At 46.9% G+C, this 22,466-nt stretch overlaps 1 protein-coding gene across 1 annotated transcript in view; it reads left to right on the top strand.

Moving 5' to 3' along the window:
* AMOTL1 (angiomotin like 1) overlaps positions 1-15,581 on the top strand; it is a 57,136-nt gene extending 41,555 nt beyond the window's left edge. Inside the window, exons 8-13 of the mRNA XM_051778998.1 lie at positions 3,693-3,842; positions 7,346-7,536; positions 8,838-8,963; positions 10,403-10,629; positions 11,341-11,610; positions 12,578-15,581. Coding sequence (XP_051634958.1) covers positions 3,693-3,842; positions 7,346-7,536; positions 8,838-8,963; positions 10,403-10,629; positions 11,341-11,610; positions 12,578-12,681 — 1,068 coding nt within the window. The 3' untranslated portion in view covers positions 12,682-15,581. The remainder of the gene's footprint in view (positions 1-3,692; positions 3,843-7,345; positions 7,537-8,837; positions 8,964-10,402; positions 10,630-11,340; positions 11,611-12,577) is intronic.
* Positions 15,582-22,466: the final 6,885 nt, after the last annotated feature.

Here is a 22,466-nt window from a genome sequence, read left to right as displayed (position 1 = left end):
AGGATTTCCTCCAGAAGGTTCTTAAGTATCTCCAGTGAGGAGACTCCACAACCTCTCTGGGCAATCTGCTCCAATGCACAGTGACCCTCACAGTAAAGACGTTCTTCTCGTATTCATCTGGAACTTCCTGTGCATCAGTTTCTGCCTACTGCCTCTTCTCCTATGGCTTGGCACCAAGAAGAGCCTGGCTCCATCCTCGTGACCCCCTCTCTTCAGATACTTATAGACACTGATGAGATCCACTCGCAGTCGTCTCTTCTTGAGGCTGAACAGCTCCAGCTCCCTCAGCTATTTCTTGTAAGAGAGAGGCTCCAGTCCCTTAATCATCTTTGTAGCCTTCCACTGGACCTGCTCCAAGAGCTCCATGTCTCTCTTGTACTGAGGAACCCAGAACTGGACATAGTGCTCCAGATGTGCCTCACCAGGGCTGAGTAGAGGGGCAGGATCACCTCCCTCTACCTTCAGGCGTTGCTCTTCTTAATGCATCCCTGGATTCCATTGACTGCCTTGGCCACAAGGACACACAACTGGCTCATGGACAACTAGTTGTCCACCAGGACCCCCACGTGCTTCTCCACAGACCTGCTTTCCAGCAGGTCAGTCCCCAGACTGTGCTGGTGCATGGGGTTATTCTTCCCCAGATGCAGGACCCTGTATTTGCCTTTGTTGTATTTCAGACCATTTTTCTTTGACCATCTCTCCAACCTGTTGAGGTCCTTCTGAAGGGCTGCAGAGACCTCTGGGGTATTGGCCACTCCTCCCAGCTTTGTGTTGTCAGTGAACTTGCTGAGGAGGCATCAGCCCCGTCATCCAAGTCACTGATGAATAAGTTAAACAATACTGGGCCCAATATTGAACCCTGGAGGACACCACTACTGACAGGTCTCCAAACAGACTTTGTGCCACTAATTATGACCCTCTGGGATCTGCCTTTCAGCCAGTTCTCAATCCACATCACTGTCCACTCATCCAGTCCACACTTCCCGAGTTTACCTCTGAGGATATTGTGAGAGACAGTGTCAAAGGCCTTGCTGGAGTCGAGGTAGACAATATCCACTGCTCTCCCTTCATCCATCCAGGGATGGATGAAGAAGGGATTGCTGTCAGACAGATTCATCATCATGGCCAGTCTTCATGAGCGAAGATCCGGGAAAGGTCTCCACCCACATTTGTTACAAGCGCGCTGGTGATACAGGGCTTTGCAAATGCGGGTAAGGCCTTCGAGCCTGTGCAATGGATTTTTTAGGTGAGACACAGTGTGCGCTGAACTGAGCCCACCCTTTAATCCTGAGGTTCATCTGCCGGGGCCGAGCAAGCTTGGACGGTGGCAGCGAGGTCCTCAGGACGTAGGTTTGTTTAGAGTGACCTTCTCTTAGATGGATGGCCTTACACGGCTGACAAGCTCCATCTGCCCGGGTTTAGAGTTGTCCTGTTCTGTGTGTTCTGGGGCTCCCCTCTCATCTCCCACGATGGCACTGTTCGCACAGGCAAAGCTCCCATTTTCTTGCTCTTTTCCGTGCCCGGGGCCAGGCCCAGCGCCCGGGGCAGCGCCTGGGGCCGGGTCGCGCCGTCGTGCACGCGTTCCGGGGCCGGCCCAGACAGATTAAACTTTGCTATATAACTACATAAAAAGAAATAACGAGATGCAGTGTTTGGGGGCTGCAGCTGAGTAAATCAGGCTTGAAATAAAGAGTTAGAGTAATGAACACTGAAACAACCTACTTAGGTGATAGTGGGTTCTCCATCTCTGTAAGAGTCTTTCACTCAAATCTCATACTATAGAATTCTATTGCTCAAACTGGAGTCACATTTCTAGTGTAGATATTTTCCAAGACCTACTCATCTTTACTCAGATTTATTTGCTTGGATCATCCTTTTTTAGCCTTAGCTCTTCCTCATCTTGATTTTTCTAATCCCTGGGACAAGGGCACTGTTCAGGCAAGTTTGCTGATCTTGTGAATAGGAGAATTGTTTAATTAAATGCTTCTCGCTCTAGCAGATCACAGTTTGGAAACAGAACAAGAAGTAATTTGCTTAAATTGCATAAGAGAAATCCAGATTAGGCATTAGGGTAAAAGTTTTCTGGCAAGATAGGTTGTGGAGTCCCTACCCCTGGGGGGTTTTGTAAACTGATTGTATAGACATGTGCCAGGTTTTAGGTACAGTTGATCCTGCCTTGCAGCAGGAAGATGGACTGGTACCTCTCCAGGTGCCATCCAGCTTTTTTTTGTTGGAGTCTGTGTGTCTGTGAGGTGTTAGAGCTTAGTATCACAAATCTCTGATTGTAGTCCCTCTTTCCTTATGGATACACACTTCACTGACAACCCATTAATTCAAATAGCAACATTTTGTACTTAATTTTTTTAATACATGGGTGATTGTTTTGTTTATAAATCTACATGCAGGATAGAAAAGTCAAGAATTGGCTAAAAAATCTCCCTGTAAATTTATGAATGTGAGAACTGTCTTGTTGCCTATCTCCTACAAAATTGTTTTTGAAAGCAGAGGACACATGAGCATCACTTCACCCACATGGGCAGAGGTGCACTCATGTGCGACTGTGTGAACCCTGGGGCTCAGAGGGCTGCTCCAAAGCCAAATTGTGGCTGCTGTGATACAGATGGACCCTGCAGCTTCTGGCAGGACATGGGAGAGCAGATGAGGGACACTGAGGAGCTCCCTACCCCCCTCCAATCCCTGCTGGTGTGGCTGGGAGGCGACACAAACACCTTCCTACTGCCAAAATTGCACATTCAGCAAGAAGCCACTGCTGTGTCTGTCTTGCCAAGTCGTGAGCTCCTGAGGAATGCAGTCTTCGTGCTGCTGCCAGAGACTAGGGGGGATTATAATCTCATTAATTTTCATGGAACACCCAGGGAGCTGTAAGCATTGGCCTGGATTGCAACAGAGCTAGAGAGGTCACACTGCCAGTTGTTGGCTCTGCCTGGTGAGGTTTGTTTGGGCCAAGCTTTGCTTTTGCTGCGAACAAGCCTGTATTTCATTTCACCTGTGACATGGATGGATTTAGGGTGGCAGAAGAGAAATTCATACCTCTTTTGGGGTATGCTTCTTGAGCAATCTCTGGCTGTAAAACCCTATATTGGAAAATCCTTGTGTCATGTTTACTCCTTCAGTAATTGCATTATATATGTAACAAGGGCCCAGCTTCAGCTGCCAAGACATCTACAGATCAGTATGGACAAGACTGTGAGCAGGGTAGAGCAGATGGAGCACTTCTGACTGCTGGCACTCTGTTTGTTCCACATGTGTTGAACAAATATGCAGAACTGAAAAAAACCCTCTCTGTTCAGACTCAGGCAATGTGCCAAGTGTCACCAGTCAGTTAAACCCACCAGGATTTCTCTTAACTGGGTCCAACCTCTGTGTTTGCCCAAAGAGTATCCACCAATGTGATATCTCTTGCTTACAAATGGCCAGGGGGGTTCATGGTTAACAGATTCCCAGTAGTTGAAAGGTCTGGGCAGCATTCCCTCCTAAAGGGGTAGCACTGCCCCAGCAATGCCTGCTGTGCATATTCCCCATTCATCAAAGAGGCACCATGCTTCCCCTAGGGAAACTCTCAGAAGCAAATGGCTTGAGCCCAGTGCATGCCTGCAAGTGCACAGGGGTCCCAGCAGCCCAGGGTAGGGGTGCAGGGCCCTCCAGCACTGCTGACCCCCTGTACCCCACAGCTGCGCAGGAAACAGGCCTATGTGGAGAAGGTGGAAAAGCTGCAGCAGGCGCTGACACAGCTGCAGGCAGCCTGCGAGAAGAGGGAGCAGATGGAGCGGCGGCTGCGCACACGCCTGGAGCGGGAGCTGGACTCACTGAGGATGCAGCAGGTGAGGACGGGGTGGTCTGTGCAGTACCCCAGCACAGGGCCTTCGATGTTGGTTTTAAAGAGGGATGGTCACTTGCAGGCCTGCTAGCTGCCACCTTGCTTTTGGGTTCAGGTTGTTGGGCTTTCCTCCCAAACCATTCCTTTGGATGGGGTTGTGGATCAAGTGTTCAAGATCATGTTGCAGGGGGCTTTGAGACACTTGATCTCGTGAAGTTTTGCCTGCCCATGATGAAGGGACTGGATTTAGAAGATCTTTGAAGGTCCCTTCCAACCCCAACCACTCTATGATTCTTACTCCTGATCTTCAGCAGAGGATGGGGCAGCTCTGCTGTGGGGCTCCTGGACACGGCCGAGCCCTGCCTGCTGCAGGGCTGAGAGGTCCTGGTTCCCCTGCCCAAGGGCAGTCAGGGCTCTACCCTTGCATAGGGAAAACATCCTTCCAGGTTTCTCTCCAGCAATGACATATTGTGCAAAATCAGCTCCCCACAGAAGAAGGAGAGGAAAGGTGCAGTACACGTGGGTGTGAGATTTAGCCCACAGATTTTGGCTGGTCTTTCATTGAAAAAGCAAGGTGGGATGATGTGGGATTTGGTAGGAGCAGGACCTTGGGCCATGTTTGTTCTGTGCAAAGCTTGATGTATGTGGTTCACAGAAACCTCAGTCCATGACAGATCTGGAGGCAAATGGTATAATCTTCAGACAATAAATTTATTTATCAGTCCAGTCCAGAATGGGCTATACGTGTAGATTTGCATTTCTCTGTGTACCCCCTTGGTTTTTGGCAGCCCTGTGTCCTTAGAGGGGTAGTGTTATGCTTGTATTTTATGTACAATCATTCCTTTGTTATAACTCCTCCATCCCTAAGTCCCAAATTCCAGTCACCTGTGAAAAGGAAAATAAAAAAAGCATAGGGAGGTTGCAGGAAGAATTGCCAGGCTGCAGCCCACACTGAGTGCCAAATACATGGGCACTGGCTCAGGAGGAGAGTGAGCAGATGTGCTAAATGTATCAAACTACAACTTGGGGAAGAACCAGCAACATAAGCAAAGCATGATGCTCTTGCAATTCTGAAGGGCTCACTCATATCTGTCATCGCAGGCATCTGCTGCTATAACCTTTCCTTATTTATAAGGCATTAGTGGAAACCAAAACAGCTGTTACACAGAGCTTATGCTGCCAGAAAACAGAGGGGCTGATCCTGCCGACAGGATGGGGTTGGGAAATAGCTCTACAGTGAGTGTCAGTGGTTTGCAGAGTCATCAGATGGCCAGACCTGAGAGCATCCCCTTCTTGCCAGCAGCCCCAGGCCAGGGCAGATCCCCCCAGAACCCTTCTGCTCTCACTGCAGGTCCCTGGAGACCCTTCTCATTCGTCTCAACTCTTCCATGCTGCTATCTAAGTGTGTTAAGTCTTTCTTGCCCTGTCCACCATGGGCTTGCTGTTCAGGTCTTGTTCCAGTGGGTCTTCTCAGTTCCCCCTTAGCCAGCTTTCCTCCAGTTTAACAAAGGAATTACTTGGGGTATGACATGCTGATGCTGGTGTAGATGAAAGAACACTTGAGAAACATGCAATTAAAATTCAAGTGAAGATAAAACTAGAACTAAGAAAGGCTGGAATATAGGGACAAGTTGATACCTAAAGTAACTTGGGATGGACTGTTGCTGCAGTCCTTGTCTTGGGAGTTCAGGCTACATCTGTTCATTTTGGCAGAAAATTCTTCTGTAACTTACAGATTCCTTAATTTTTAAATTTTTTTGGCACTGTAACTAGCATTTGGATTTTGGGTTGACACAGCTCTCAAATGCCTGTACCCATTCTGTCTAGTAAGTTTTAAGAGGAAAGATACTCTAACTTCTTATCTCACCTGTCAGCTTTGAGAGGGGACTTTGGGGTTTTTTTTACTATTGTTATTTATACTTTTCGTTTATGAGCCACAATGCTGCAATGAATCATGTGGCATAAAAATACCCAGCTCTTTGCTGAAGAGCTATCTTCTCTGAGCTATTAAAATTATAGGCACTGAGACATGTTCTCATTGCAGAGAAAAAAAGGTGATTTTTTTCTCACTTTTAATGGAGTCAGCAGAAGAGATACAAGGAGACACTGAGGCAGAATATATTCTATCCCTAGCTTGCTGGTATCTGAGTCCAAATGGCAAATCTTCATTATCACTGATGAAAGAGTTGGACCCAAAAAACAATCCCTTTGAGGCTGAGCACACAGGGCTGGCAGAGCTTTTGACTCAGAAGACGACAGGCATCCATGATGTCCCAAGCTGACATTTGTAGACCAGGACCATGCTTCTAAAATATTACCTTTCTGCTAGAGATTTGACAATATTTTTGCAGGAGCAGAGTCACAGCCATTGCTCCCAAGGGCCACACCATATTGCATTTCCAGAAAGTACCTTCCAAACAGATTGTTAATGCACCAGAGGCAAAGGCTGCAGCCTTTCCCTAGTATCTCTAGTTTCTTGTAAGCAGGAGATAAGTGTCTAGAAGAAGGAAATGTAGATTGGAAAATGGAAATGGTTGCTACAGCCCTCAGTGCAGTGTGATGGTACAGCTCCACCAGTGCACATTCATGATGTAGCATGGATGAGAAACCAGTGCTCCTGAGACTCCATTTCCAGTTTAGCACAATACTGTGCACCATGCAGTGTAACAAATCTCTTGTATTTTTTATTTAAAAGTTCATTTATTTCTGCTGAGTTCTCCCAGAGCTTCACACCTTTCCCCTTGGCATGTGCTCATCCCTCTGCTGAGCTGAGGACCTAATCTCCATCTGCCTCCACTCTCTCTCTGCAGTGAGAGGAGCTCAGGGCAGCTACCCATGCTGCTTAGGTGACTTAATTAAGTGCTGTAACTGAGTGGGATAAATCCTGCCTGGGTAAGCGCTTTCCTTTCAGCGTAGATGCAAAGAGTTACTCAGCCACTGCTTCTTGTCAACATCCCTACAGTGCCTCCGATCAGAAACTTAGCTGCTACACCGCAGAAAGCATCTCTTGAGGGCACATGAGAACTAATGTGCCAGAAGAGGCTGGTGTAAATGCATGTCTGGGGCATTTTCCCAGCTGCTGTTGTAAATGGGTTACATGTCGCTTTCTTTCAGCTTTTATATATAAGTAGTAACTGACTGTCCATAGTGAGCACTGCTCAGCCATGGGATGAAGTTGCAGCAAGAAAAATATCTTTCAAAGCTTCATTGCTTCTTTTTACAACCAGCTTCTTTTCCTGTTTTTTCCTTGGTGTGGGGTATTCCGTAAATCCCTGCAGATCCAGGGAGCAGCCTGTCAGCGTGGTCTGGGGAGCCATGTGCTGGGGTTGCACATATGGTCAACTTTCCTGTTTTCCTGCAGGCTAAGGGGTTTAGCCTGGGGTTTCCACCTGCCCCAGTCAAAAGACATGGGGATGTCTTTGTATGCTCCATGGAACTGGGGAAAAACAGGTTAGCAACTCCCATGCTTGGCAGGGGATGAATGTCTGTTGCTCTTTCCAATGGCAGAGGCAGGGCAGCTACCAGGCAAGCAGCCTCCCAGAGCACAATGCCCCAGCCCTGATGGAGCTGGTGCGGGAGAAGGAGGAGAGGATCCTGGCCCTGGAAGCTGACATGACCAAGTGGGAGCAGAAGTACCTGGAGGAGAGTACGATCCGGCACTTTGCCATGAATGCTGCAGCCACAGCTGCAACGGAGAGGTAAGATGACTTTGCTGTAAGCAGGCAGCTCTCTTCACCACGGAAAGCATGGGGAAACAATACATGGATATTTTCTTAAGGCTGGATGTTGCTTGCCTTTCCCTGCTGAGTTGCGCCACCAGGGTTAATGCACCTCTCTGTGGTATCATACCAGTGAGATACAATATTTGGTTAAGACAGGATTTATTCTTCTGACTAGGTCCAAAAGTTTATCAGGTCTAAGCACCTGATTCAAGCAATAGCCTCAATGGCAAAGTCTCAGGGTGCCAAATTACACAGGACAGGTAAGGCAGCTCCTCCCAACACATCAATGGAGTGAGAAGGGACTGTTGGTATATGGCTGCATCCGTTCCACGGCCTGCAATGCAGTTGTTTAACCTGTTATGAGGGAAATTTTGTGGCCTAAATCCCCTCTTTCACGGCTTCATTAATCTTCAAACTAAAATGGTTTTCCTGATAGCTAAGCTAAACTTCGATACTGCAAATTACCTCCATTGATTCTTGTCCTTCCCAGGTGTACACGATAACAAACAGGTCACTGTTGATGTTCAAAGAGCCCTGTAAATATTGGAAAACAGATATTCCTTCTTGTGTCTTCCCTGGTCTGAACTAACTTACTTCCTTCAGCCGTTCCTGACATGTCCTAGTGTAAACCCTTTCCCATTCACATTGCATTTGTCTGGACTATCTGTCTCCAGTTTGTCTGTGTCAAAGCATGGTGCCCAAAAGCACAAAAGGCAGTGAGACTTTCCAGCAATCAGGAGGATGGAATAATTAACTTCTGCCCCCAGTTTCTTAGAAACCAGATCCTCAGAAATTATCCTAAAAAGAGTTTTTCCTTTGAAATAAGTTTTAGATGCATGACTCAGAATGGTCCTTTCCTTTTGCACTTCAGTTTAGGCAGCAATTCCCATGCTTTTTTTCAACTGGCAAAGTTTAGAGCTTTGTTGCTAGTTTGCAACGTACTCTTGCTGTCTTGGGACCCAGTGAGTGAGTCCCTCTGATGTCTGACCGTGTCCCTCAGGATGGTTGTTAGCCTTGCATTGGTCACCCATGGTTTCAGCGTGCTCTCTCTTCCTTCATCCCAGTTAAGTTAATGTCATTAATGACCAAACCCAAGCCAAGAGTAGCCTGCAGCAGGATGACCCAATGCCAGATAGCCCTCCACTTGACAGGCAGCCATCGCTAGCTTGCTCTTTGAACGTGGGTTTGGGGTTTTCTTTGCAAGTGCCAATCTCACTTGCAAAAGCCACCCTCACAGTCTCAGGAGCCTGACTCACTGTGGTGACCCTCTTTGCCAGGGATGCCTCGGCCCCAAGCCACTCACGCAATGGCAGCTACGGCGAGATGGCATTGGAGATGCGGGGCTGGCAGGAGGAGGAGGAGATCGTGCAAGCCAACCGGCGCTGCCAGGACATGGAGTACACGTAAGGGGACCTTGTGCCATACCTGCTTGTTGTGGTGTTTGGGCTGGGTTCAGATAAACCAGGATGCCCTTATGTTTCTTCTTGCATGCCTGGAAGGGATGGGCTTAGCTTTATGTTGACTTAGTTTTGCTCTTCAGCGTTAAAGCAGGGATTAAAGGGTTGTTGTCGTTAGATAACTTCCTTCCTAACTTCCTGTGACAAAACTGACATTCTTACCAAACAGAGGCTGTTCTACAATTAAAAGCAGGTTGGCATATAAGGCAACTGAGTGCTTGTTTAATCTCTGTGAAAATCCCCCTCTGGAAGCAGGAACATCTGGCCATAAAAGCTGAAGTTGTAATCCCACTTGTATGTAATCAGCAACATGAGGGCATTCCTTTGCCTTGCTCTTCGCTCCTTGCCTGCTTATTGCTCTTTCTAGATACACTCAGTTTTCCACATTCAAGTTATTTCTTCAGTGTTGGCTTCCCCACAAAAACACAAGTCTGCAGACACTTTAATAAAAAAGGTGTATTTGTTGCTTGTGGAAAATGTCAGTGATTGTTTTTACTGGGTTTGGTTTTTGTTTTCCACTCACAGATGTAAGATAATCCTGCTTCCAGGGAAGTAGTGGAGTTTTGCCATTGACTTAATTAAAGATAGATTAGCATCTTGTGTTTTCATTGCAAATTAGACATCTGATTATGAAAACTAATGCCAACATGAAGTTACTATCTGTCTCCTTTGTATATATAGGTGTTCCAAATGTGGCATTTTAGCTTTCACTGCTGCACAAAAGCTATGCAGATGCATTGTACTATATATTGTACAGCACGGTCACGCTATAGTCATCTGACTATCATAGTGTACGGGAGTTTTTTTAAATATAGTTTTGTAGTCGTTCAGTATGATTTGGTGCTAATCATTCCTGGAGAAAAGTCTCAAATAATCCCGTTTTTGAGTGATTTGAGTCTTCAGGGTCTGTATGAGAGAAGTAGTGAGCTTTGCTTGGCTCTGCACACCACGTGCTGATTGTTTCTGCAGCAGTGAGGGAGAAGCAAGAGCCCAGCCCAGCTGTTAGATAAATCAAAGGGAACCTTTCCCCTGACTTCAGCAGGCCTTTACTCCGGCTGACAACCATTGTGGTAGCAACCTGCAGCCCATTTAGGATACTACCCTCATTGCTCCTGCTGGAGCATTGATAAAGCGACAGCATAGATGGGTTCAGTTAACCTTGCAGAAAAGTTTTGCCTTAATAGTTAGAAATGCTGTCTGTTTCGAAGTGCATAGTTATCCTTGGAGGAACTGCTGGGAGCTGCCTTGTCCAAGTAGCTCAAAAGCAGATGGGACAGAGCAGCAGGGCACGTACCTTGGGACCTCCCTGCTGCCCCAGAGTGTGGAGCCTTGCTCATATAAATGCCTTTTCCATTCCTGTAAGCAGAGCGTTCATATTTTGCCAGAATAAAGAATCTCCATGCCAAAATAATTGAGAAGGATGCCATGATCAAGGTCCTTCAGCAACGGTCACGAAAAGATCCAGGGAAAGCTGACAGTGCCAGCCTGCGACCAGCTCGGTCTGTCCCCTCCATCGCCGCTGCTACGGGGGTGCACTCACGCCAGACCTCGCTCACCAGCAACCAGATAGCTGAGGAGAGGAAGGAAGAGAAGCTCTGGAAGGGAAGCATAGGCGAGTCCAGCTTTTGTTTAAGTTTTGGCTCATCCATCTCTTCATCCTGATCCTTCTGCTTGAACTTAGCAAAAGTGCCTTGGCACGCATTGCCCTGACAGCTCGTTTCCAGATTACTTTCCATGGTAGAACGTGTGTCCTTGTGCTTATGTAAAAAATTAGTCAGTTTTAAACCTTGCATTAATTATACTTTTAATCATATTAAATAATTCTGCATTGATAATAGAAAGCCAGAGTTGAAAGAAGTCCTCCCAGATACAAAACCATAATGTTTACAACTTTTTGGGAGTAAATAACAAGTTTGGGCTATTAAAAAAAGCCTGATTAAAGTTAATCCAGAGGGTGAGCATCCATGTGCGTAGGACTGCATGATGTGTCAGCTAAATGGGAAAATGAGTGCAGGACTGCCTGTGGTTTGGGGCTGCATAGGATCGGTGTGTGGAGGTGTGCAAGGATGTGCCAGGAGTAAGTGCCACTGGGATGAGTGTGCAGAAGGGAACACAGGAAGGGGAACCCGCTTTCAAAATCTATTTGTAGGGAAGTACTATATGTATGTTAGAAAAAGAGCAACAGATAGCATCAAGGGTAAAAGCTAATCCAAGCTAAGGGCCTGGAGACATACCCAGACCAGCACCTTGTAGCTAAGGGGTGGGGCAAAGGGACAGCACTTGCATTTGAGCCAGCATGTGACTGACCTTTATGTGTTTTCAGGGCTGCTCTTGGGGAAGGAGCACCACGACCACCCACCAGGCCCCTCACTGCCTCCTCCTCTGCCCTCCTTGTCGTGCATGCCTGTCCCAGTGCCGGCAGCCTCCCACGCGAAGACAGCCAGCAAAGACAGCAGCACCCAGACGGACAAAGCTGCCGAGCTCTTCTGGCCCGGCACTGCCTCCTTCCCCGGCCGGGGACGGCTGGGTACCACCCCGTCACACAGCCCAGCTCCACGGGCCCCGGGGACACGAGTGGCCTGCGAGAAGCTGGGTGAGCTCTGCCAGATCCCCATGTCAGTGCAAAATGTCAGCAACCCCCAGGCTGTCAGCAGATCCCCAGAGACACCCTAGTATTGATGGTGTGTGTATGTGTGTGATGCTATTACAGTTTGTTAGGCGGAGTGGAGGTTTCTCCAGGGAAACTAAAATTGTATAGAGAGAACTTTCCAAGGCTGCCCAGTCTGGCTTTGCAGAGCTTCATGCTCAACAGCTTCTGTAAAGCTCCACTCACATGTGGCAGGCAGTTTGCAGCAAATGCAATTATTCATGCTGCCAGATATAAAATTGCCGAGTTTCACACCTGGAAAACACTCCACACCTGCTCACATACTCAGACTCTTCTCTTTTTTTTCAACTAAATCACAGTTAGTGAAAGTACCATTTTCTCCCTAATTTTTAAAGGGAAGCTGGAGGGAAAAGTATGGAGAAAGTGGAGATCTTGTTTTAGGGAGGATAAAAAAATAAAATTTTAATTATTTTTGAAAGGTGGGAACTGCTGGTTTGCTGCCCTAACGAAGGAGATATGTCTTTTGTGCATGTTATTTTGAAAATACCCATTTCTTACACATTCATCTCCTCTGAAAAGCAAGCTTTTGATCTAAGAACATGCCATGTATCATTAGAGGGCTGACTGTCACTGAACTAGATGATCTTTAAGGTTCCTTCCAACCCAGACCATTCTATGATTTTAATTAAAGAGGTACTTTGGTCTGTATCTCTTAAATACCATCTTTGTGCTTGCCCTTGAGGTCTGCGTACACTGACACACCTGCTCTCATTGTGCAGGGAATTAAGCATTACATATTCTCAGTGTCCTGAACAAATTGGGTTTCAGGATGTAGGACGTACAGTTAGGACGTGCCCCACCTTTGCTTCCCCAAAAATGGGTTGATACTTGCTTTGAACAACTTGCTGTTGAATTTGAGCTGAAGACCAACTTTCCCTTCTTTCCATTTCAGAGAGCTCCAGCCACATGAAGCTGCCTGACAGCAAAGGCAGAGTGAGCAGCTTGCTCCACAAGCCTGAGTTTCCAGATCAGGACATGATGGAAGTCCTCATCTGAGCAGAGGACAGCGTCTCTGGGGTTTTGTGTGTGTACAGCCAGATCCAAGATGGTCCTCAGTGTGCCAGCCTTGAAAACTAACCTATACAGTTTGAAGGAAGATAAAGTTTTTGCCCAAAATGAAGCTTGAGTCTGTTATGTGTAGACTTTGGACCAGGCGAGAAGTCAAGAGCGCTGAAGAGGAGCGATGAAATGAATGTCTGGGATTTTCTAAACAGAGAGGGGCATTGAAAATGGAAGATGGTGTGAGAAGGGGATCATTGAGGCAAAAAGAAACTGGGTTTTCTGGCATAAAGAGAAAGTAGTGAAGTTAAAGACTGGTTGCACACTGCCACTCTGTTTTCCTACCTCTCTGCAGCCAGGACAGGGAGTGAAATCCTGTCTCCTTTGAGGCCAGAGGGAGTTTCTGAGTAACGCAGGAAAAACTTGCATCTTCCTCAGTATCAATGCGTTTCTCAAAAAGTTTCAAAGTCTCAAAAATTTCACTGCCTAGTTTTTGTGAATAATTGGTCTGTAGGTGTACACGGCAGGTTCTTGTAAGTATTTATTTGAAGTGGCGTGGTATGGTTTTCCTGGGCAGGCAGGTCAGGTGCCTCTTTCCTGGCTGGACAAGTGTTGCTCTTGTAGCTGGATTTACAGTGCAAATATTCGTGTCTTGCAACCTCAGAGCTTGCTGAGACTTCTTTTTTTGGTAGGAGCAGTTGTTGGCTGGAATTCTCATGGAGGATAAATGTGGGGGGGGAGGGGGAGGGTGCTGAAGCAATCCCTGTTGTAACCATAGGAAGGTTTCAGGAGGGAAAGTTAAGGGAGGATTCCAACAGCTCCCTAAAGGGCTGTGCAGTACAGAGTTCCTTCAGAGGGGGGCTGCATGGTTGTGTTTTCAGAGGTGTTAAGTCCATGAGATCAGAAGATACCTCTTAATGTGTGCTGGTTCATAGTATTAGAAGAACCAGTGTGCTTGTGGTAAGAACAAGATTTTTCCTTATTTTCAATGCCTACAGCCAAATCCTACTTTTCTTGACCATACAAACCTGCTGTTCAAGCTGATGTGGGACTGGGCATTAAGAGGTGTGGAATCAGGCCGGGAAGGCTTTAACTGCAAAGCAGTATGTGAGCATCATGTATTTTTTGTGCTGAGGTGAGGTTTCTTTTCACCTTATTTTACCTAGGATGAAACATTTCTCATTTTCAGCTTTGTCTCTGAATTTAGTAAGAGATGGTGACTGACTGTAAGGCAGTCAACTCACCAGCTGTGTTAATCATGGCATACCATTCGCTTTGTGCATTGCACATGCTGATAGGGAAATTTTCCTCTGTGAGGTATTTTTGTATTGGCTTTGCAGTTCCTGAACCTTGTGGTGCACCGTAATGACTTTAAGAAGAACTTGGCTTTGGGAAAAAGGGTGATGGGATTTAATGTGAAGCTGCCTAGAGTGGAAGAGTGATGGATGCTAGAAGTAATTGTGTGCTCAGGGCTGGCTCAAAATCACCCCTTCCTGTAGGTATCAAATCATAGCCCTTGACCATGAGAACACCAGGCATTTTAAACTCTGCTTTTGCTGAAAACTGAAGACCTTGCGAACTCAAAGCCTGCACAGGCAAGAGCCTTGTGGTCAATACTGCCTGGCTGATACCTTCCTTTTTTAAAGAAAAAAACTGCTATGTTAAAGCTATGCACTTATTTTTGTGTGTACATAGAATTAGACACATGTTGTTGTCACCCTCTTTCTGATTTTTGCACTTGTTAAATGCAGTAGTGGTAGGTAGGTTGTGTGGGCAAGCGAACTGTGTGTTTTAAGTATTAGCAGCTTTGCATTGTGAAACCAAATGTGTAAAACCCTTGGAAGATGTTATGCAGCTTAATATATGCCTTGTAAGATAATTTTATTTTTTTCCCTAAAGTTAATTTAAACGTTGTAATTGTTTGCATCAAAGCCAGGCCTGCACGTGACATCACTGCTGACCCACCTCCGTGGCCCTTCCTCAAGTGTCTGTGGTAGGACTGGGGTGGGAGGAAGACAAAGCAAGGGAATACAAGTAAAGTGTTGGTGAATATTTAATTTCATCATTTTTTATCCAAGAAATAAGGATACCCACGTGCTTGTAAGTCCCTAAGTATTATTTCTTTTGATGAAACTGTTCAATAAGTTGTGTGCAGGCGGACAGGGAGGTGTCCAGCAGAAACACTGTTGGATCAGCATGCGTGATAAGGCTTTCAGTTATGTTTGGTAGTGGTTCTGCTCAGCTTCTCCAAGTCAGCTAGAGTACAGAATTCCTCCTTCTCCTTGTGGAGACCACAGTACCTCCAATTTCCAAAGCTGTTTACAATTGATGGTGCCCCAGATTCATGGTTACATATAGGAAACTGTTGGATACTGTGGTGTAGGCAACTCTTGTTGTAGGCAACAGCTTAAATGACCCAAAGGTTCATTCTTCTCAATTGTGTTGAACTCAAGAGATGTCAGTTTTCCTGGAGGGAAGGTCTGGAGGACCAGCAGGTTACCTCCCAGCCTGAGCACTAGCAGGACTTGTGTGGAGTACTACTGCCATAGGTCAGCCCCTCTCAGCAGAGCGGTACAGTTCCGTTTGTGCTGATTTTCCCAGCTGTTTGAACTGTTTTGTGGTTTTGGGAAACTGTGCTGTAGCCATTCCAGGTGACATTGGTAACTAGTTGTAAAATACTGTCATTTTTTATTGTCATTGGTTGTATAGAGAAGTTTGTGTACAGTGTTGTACAGCTGGAGGGTTATTTGTACATAGGGGGGGAAATGAAGAACGTTATGTGTCACCCCCAGCAAATGTTGATATTGTTGGTCAGCCAAAGATTTCTTATTCTTTGCTGTTTAAACTTGTGCCTTACTATTGTATATAATAAATGTATAAACATGTTTATTTTCTCACTTTTCCAGTGTGAATATATTCAGACTACAAGAAGAAAGACCTTTTAAAACAATTCTCTAAGCTTTGCACACAATGTGCTAAGACAAAGCGAGGATACCGTGGGGACTTAAAGGTTGCATCTCCTGTTTTTCACCATTGTTAATGGAAGGCCCCACAGCAAGTGCCACCAGTGGGTGTATGTGGGCATGAAATCAGTGGGTCTCCAAAGCAGAGAATCAAACTGGGAGCTTGGTCAAGCAAGAAAAGTAGGATTTTAGTGAGATTATCTTCACCTGAAGAAAATGAGGGTGGAAACTTAATGAGACAGTTTGGTGAAGATCTGAATATGCTTCAGCCCTGCATTCCTGCTAAGCATAGAACTCCCACTGATTTTTTTAGTATGTTCTTCAGGGTCTGGGGCTTCTTTTTTGACAGGTGTTGGGTCAGTGTGAGTGAGGTACCTGAACACCTTGTAGACCTAGATATTCTTGAAGTATCTAACTATAATGTCTTCAGTAAGGAATAAAGATCAGATCTCATTTGAAGCTGTTGTGCGGGCAAAGGAAATGCTCCAGCCTGGTGGAAGTATTGTTTGTTTATGCAATTGAAATAAATAGGGAGAGGGGTGAAAAAGTTACCCAAGTGTCTAGCTTTGAGTAAGGGAGATTTGCTCAGCAGGCTCTCACATGCACTTGAAAGTATCTATTAGAAAATTCCTGAATCAGGTCCCAGGGAGCTGCAGGCATGAAAGGCATGAATGCCACTAAGGGCATCTCTCTTGTATGAGTTCTCCTCTGCCTGTCCCAACCTCCTCTCCCCAGATCCTTGCACATGTTGTCAACAAGGGTCTGGGGGGGTTGCAGAAACTCGAGCAGTGGTTTTGCTTCACCCCCATCCCAGCACCTCATATTCCCCGTGTGAGCACAGGTCAGCCTGACCCATCTGATCACTCCATTTTCAAGACATGGCAGCTGAAAGTATTTGTTGTGCCCTGGCTCTTTACCAACAAGAACAAAAATTTGGTGATTGTTGAGATTTGACAGCAAAATTTGGGGCTTGTTTTTGTGAAGGTCATGGGAGAAAAGAAACTAACAGAGGGTGGGAAAAGTCTCATGGCCATCTGTGTTCAGGTATGACAAAGAGGGGGCTTATTCCATTTTTGGGTTGTGTCTTCACCACAGATGCTCCAGCCAAAAATAGAATATCACTGTAACACAATCTGCAGGTTAAGTATATTTTGCATATTAACCTCAGGCATAGACATGCAAAGAAGCAAATTCCACAGTCAGTTTGTTTAAAATTAAAATCCACGATCCCAAAAGTAAGTAATGGACAGGGATCTCCTTACTTGCCACATAGAGGGAGAGAGCTCAGAAGAGCCAAAAACATTAACAAAATTGACATTTAGAAGCATTCAAAAATCAAGCCCCATCCAAAATGACGAGACCTTTCCAGTATTCACTGGGATTCAGTGCACTGTGCAGCTGCGATGTCTCTTCTGTGCTGGTTTCAAGACCGTGTTCAAGACTTTCTCCTCCCTAAGTTTTAGAGGAGCAAGTGTACAAACAGCAGTGAGGTGCCTTCTTGGGGAAAAGATTCCTCATGTCGCTAAATGCCTCTTGGGGTAGGACTTAGGGTATGCTGCAGGGAAATGTGCACAAGTGCAGACATCAGTTTCCAGCAGGAAGGACGCTGCCAGCTGTCTGCTTGTCATCAGAATCCCCAGTCCGGGGTCTAGATGCAACCCAACAATCTGGACTGGGCCTGAGCACTGTGCTGTGTTCCTTTGTTAGGTTTTTGGATACCCTGTGGCAGATGAGCTGCTCATCCAGAAAGAGGGCAGCATGGGCATGGGAGAGCTGCAGTGGATCGGTGGTACCTGGTGAGTTTGGTGCTGGGCTGCCCCTCCCAACCATCAGTCTACAATGATGGGGGCTTGGGAGGCCAACTACACATGAACCCCAAAACCCTCTTCTTACAGATTGGTAGCTCTTACTACACAGAGATTGTGGAAATTTGAGAAACACTCCTCCTCTTCCCCATAGTGTAAGAGTGTTGTTCAAACAGCAGCCTGGGGGGAAAGCAAAGTGCAGGGAAGTGCCTGAGGCGGGTGCCAAGCCAGTGCTGGCACTGCATCAATGTGCTGGTTATGGGCCCACCCCTTGAATGCCAGTACTAAAACTGGTGATTGCGGTGGCCCCACAAGCCTGAAGGTAGTAACCCCCCTCTCTGCTGACCAAAGCAAATGGGTAAAACAGGGCACAATGTGCAAAGTGCAATACCACCTGAGAGATGGGTAAAACACAAGCAGCTGTTGTTGTCCCGCTGTGATTAATGTTCATCCAGACCTTAAGCCGCGGTTTCACAGCCTTGTAAAACCACCCTCCAGTGCCCAGCATTCCTGAGCTATAAAAGGCCCAGGAATTCATTGACTCAAGGTATGAAGACCACGAGCTATTTTCTTTCATACCGACCACTTCAGCTTTAGATGAATAAAATATCAGTGCGCATATTTTCCAGAGTAACCCTGTGTGGCCCTGCTGTAGCCCAGATCTCGGTCCTATTCCAGTGACCTCCACTTTGACACAAAGCAGGGCAGTAGTAAGAGATGAGACCCAGGTCCATGTTGGCCCCCCCATCTTGTGGGGGGCTGAGGACCTGTGGCAAAACTCAGTGCTGGATGGGGTTTTGTTTTCCCAGGTACCACATGATGAGGCAGTGATGGAGCTCTCAGGAGATCATACCCACAACTGACCAGTGGCTTTCCTGGCTGCTCAGTGGGGTCTTTGACTCCACATTTATAGCTCCCCCAGTTCCTGCATGCCCTGGGAGTGCCCTCAGGCCCCAGCAGAAGCAGGGTGAGCAGCCAGTGACCCTCCAGGCATGCGAAGCTTCCTGCAGGACAGCTGGGCTCAGAATGAGGACAAGAGACTGTGATGGCATTTGACATCCGTCTGCCAGTCCCTGGTTTGGGACTTGATTAACCCAAGTAGGAAAACCTGCTGGGAGGAAGCTCCAGGAGGGAGAAAGGTGTAATAAGGTGTGAGGAGATGGAGGTCCTCTCCCTTGGCAGGTTATTCAGAGCATTTTTAAGACAACCCATTCTGGTAGGCTTGCTCTTAAAATCACACTGCAATTTGGTGCTCAAAAAAAATCAGTTTATGTGAATTCCACCTGAATTCATAGCACACCCAGAAATGACTGGCCAAGTACCCAAATCCAGTGGCTTTCTGCACTTACTGGAGGATTGGTGGCCACCATGTCTTTGCTGTGATGCTAAATCCCAAGCCCATCAAAGGTGGGACCTGGTAAGCCCATGGAGCACCCAAATGAGTTGCCCCAGGACTGTTGAAGGAGCAGAAACAGCCCATCATCCAGGTTCGGACAGAGCCCTGTCATGGGGAAGCCCCTCTCTTCCTTGCTGCTGGGTGAAGCAGGATGTAGGGATGGGGCAGCCTGTGGGTCCAGCCACCTCTCACAGGGGCTGGAGAGGGGTCTATTTATAGGGCATGCTCACCACAACCCCACAGGGAACCTATGTTGTGTGGGTTTGGCCTTAATTAGGTTTGGGACTGACACGAGTTAGAGAACTGAAGCACCACCTGCACAAACCCATGTCTGGGGTGGGCATGATGCCAGGGGCAGCAGTAACCTGTCTGCTCCCTCCATGGGGGAGAGTGGGTGAGCAGAGCAGCCTGTCCCCATCCATACTCCTCCACAGGGACACATCATCATCCATGCCTTGCTCCTCTGCAGGGAAACACCCCCAGCCACGACCTGTTTTCTTGCAAAGATACATCCTTATCTGTGCCCTGTTTCCTTGTAGGGATGCATTCCCACTCCTGGCCCTGATCACCCCTGCTGCAGAGCTGGCAGGCTCATCATAGAATCATAAAATGGTTTGGGTTGGAAGAGACCTTAAAAATCATCTAGTTCCAACTCCCCTGCCATGGCAGGGACACTTTCCACTAGGCCAGGTTGCTCAGAGCCCCATCCAGCCTGGCCTTGAACATTGCCAGGGATGGGGCATCCACAACATCACTGTGCAACCTGTTCCAGTGCCTCAACACCCTCATAGTAAAGAATATCTTCCTCATACCCAACCTAAACCCACCCTCTTTCAGTTTAAGTTAAAGCCACTCCCCTTTGCCCTATCACTACACGCCCTTCTAAAAAGTCCCTCTGGCTTTCTTGTAGCATCCCTCTTCTAGCTCCTGCTTTCATCTTCACAGCACGCATCCCCCCCTGACTTTTTACTGCCCCCATCTCACTCTTCTGCCTCCAACATCTTTTTCCAACTCAACCCTGCCAGAAACAGGCAGGGAAAGCCCAGGAAAATCAGGTTCTCGTGCCACCAGTTCCCCATGTTTCAGTGTTAAGACTGAACAGCTGGTAGGAAGGGAATGCCCTTATCTAGGTGTTTGTACAGTGCCTTGCACAGTGAGGCCATGTGTGGTGGCCCCTAATCCTTGTCTCAAGCTGTAAATAATTGTATTTGTTGCTGATTATTATGATTATTATTATCTGCACACCAGCTTGGTGCACCTTTGCTTTTAACATGAAATCATTGTACAAGTTCCCCAAGCCTAAATCTGGTGCACAAGTCAGAGCCCTTTCACTTAGGCGTTAAATAATGCCTTATCCCCATGACAGGGCTTTTTTTAGATAGATAAGCCATGAGTGCCTTATTGTGTTACCCAGATGGCTCTTCTGCCTGCAGGGCCCTGAAGCCTCACTTGACCCTGCTGGGGCTGCACCAGCATCCTTTGTCCCTGTCACCATCTACCACCAGTGGTCCCCAGTGCCATTCTCCAGCAGCCATGTGCCAACTCCTGGGCAAAACCAAGCTGGCAGCAAGGTGTCTGCCTCTGTGCTGGAACAGTATGGGAGCCACTTACCCTGCTGCCCTGTCCTGCCTGTTCTTCCATGGCACTTAAACTAGGAAGGCTCTGGGATGGGGGTCACAGACATGTGTTTGTGCAGCATACAGCACAGATGGATTTTGTTCTGAAGGGTGACTCCAGCCTGAAATGATGATGCTAATATCAAGTGTTATAGTAATAGTAACTATAGCAACAGCAATAGTAGAGGAAGAGATGGAGCAAGAGAAATAAGATTAAGACCAGGAGGAACCTGATCTAGTTGATGTCCTCCATCATTACATGTGGGTTGGACTAGGTGAATTTCAGAGGTCCACTGGAACCCAAACCATTCTCTTATCCTATGATAAAAATATAAATAAGAATAAGAATAGGAATTGGAACAAGAAAATAAGAAAATCAAAAAGAATAGTAATAGGAAAAAGCATAATAAAAAATTCAATTAATCATGGGGAACAAGAAAATTAGGAAGAGAAGAAGAAGAGGAAGAAGAAGAAGAAAAAGAAATTTGCAAGTGGCAAAAGAAAGGTTTGAGTGTGAAGAATTTGATTGTACAGTGAACTACACATTCATGCTAGAGGAAAATTGTCTGTTGACAGTGGCCAGACCAGTTCAAATATAGGCCTCTCCAGGTAAAAAGCTCTAAGCACAGGTCTTTGAGTTTTCGTGGAGAAAATGGAATTGTGTGCTCCTGGGAACTGGGCTGCACTTGAAAACTCTTTATTACATAGCCCCTGGGTTTAAAATCCTCCTTGCATCATCATCCAGTTGAACTCTTCAGACCCAAAACAGCTATAACAGGCCAGGTTCATTTCAGTTTTAGAGAGGAATTTCATACACCTCTCAAGAGCAAACATTTCTCAGCACTTGACAGCCTTCACCCAGCACATGTCGGCTTTCTGCTTGGATCTTTCACCAGTGGCAAAATTTTTCCCATGTGAAAAATGTGCTTGAAGTCCTAAGTAAAAGAGACTTTTTTAAATGCAGGAACTCATACCTGGCTCACTGGAGAGGGGAACACTGTTTTGAGGCCTCCCTCAGGAGCAGCTCTAGAGTTGTGCTGCCCTGGACATTTGTTGGTGGGACATTGCAAGGGCTGCTTGGGCACTGACCAGCAGCTGGGAGTCCTTTTGGCAATCTCCTCCTCACCCCACCAGCTCCACGTCTCCCCTGTGGGGGACCATCAGGGAAGAACTGTGGAGTCTCTACCCATCACCAAAGGCATTTGCGTGGATTATCCCGCTGGCTGCTGTATGTGTCAAAGGTTTCTCTTAGTAGACCATTATAAAAAGAGGGATGATTGGAAGGAACACATATGACTGTGCATTGTCTGTTGGGCAGCATTCCTGGGGTGAGCACTGTAGCCATTTCCCCTCGTGCTGGTGAAACATCTCTGTCAAACCCTTCCAGTCTTTTCTAAACCTTTCCTTCCAGACCTGTGAAGCAAATTGTTCTCAGTCATATTGATACTTGTTTGGGCCTCAAGTTAGCAGTGTACCCCTTAGCTGTAAAGAGAGCCAAATGTTTGGGAAAAGGGACTGGGGAGTCAGCCCTGCTGTGGTGGAGGCAAAGCACATTCCTACAGATTTTAAGACATGGGATAGAGATGGTCTATGAACCTGATCTTATCTCCAGAAAGCCAACAGAGCAGAAGGATCTGGACAGGCTGGATCGATGGGCTGAGGCCAGCTGTATGAGGTTCAACAAGGCCAAGTGCCGGGTCCTGCACTTGGATCACAACAACCCCAGGCAGTGCTACAGGCTGGGGGAAGAGTGGCTGGAAGCTGCCTGATGGAAAAGGACCTGGGAGAGTGCTGGTCCACAGCGGCTGAACATGAGGCAGCAGTGTGCCCAGGTGGTCAAGAAGGTCAATGGCATCCTGACCTTCAGGAATAGTGTGACCAGCAGGACCAGGGCAGTGATTCTGCCCCTGTACTCGGCACTGGTGAGGCTGCACTTCGAATCCTGTGTTCGGTTTTGGGCCCCTTACTATAAGAAAGATATTGAGGTGCTTTAGCATATCCA

Source organism: Manacus candei, unplaced genomic scaffold (assembly GCF_025592945.1).
Source record: "Manacus candei isolate 608988 ecotype Guabito, Panama unplaced genomic scaffold, ASM2559294v1 h1tg000014l, whole genome shotgun sequence".
Classification (NCBI taxonomy): Eukaryota; Metazoa; Chordata; class Aves; order Passeriformes; family Pipridae; genus Manacus; species Manacus candei.
Note: the sequence above shows the minus strand (reverse complement) of the source record. Positions and strands in the feature narration are given on the sequence as shown.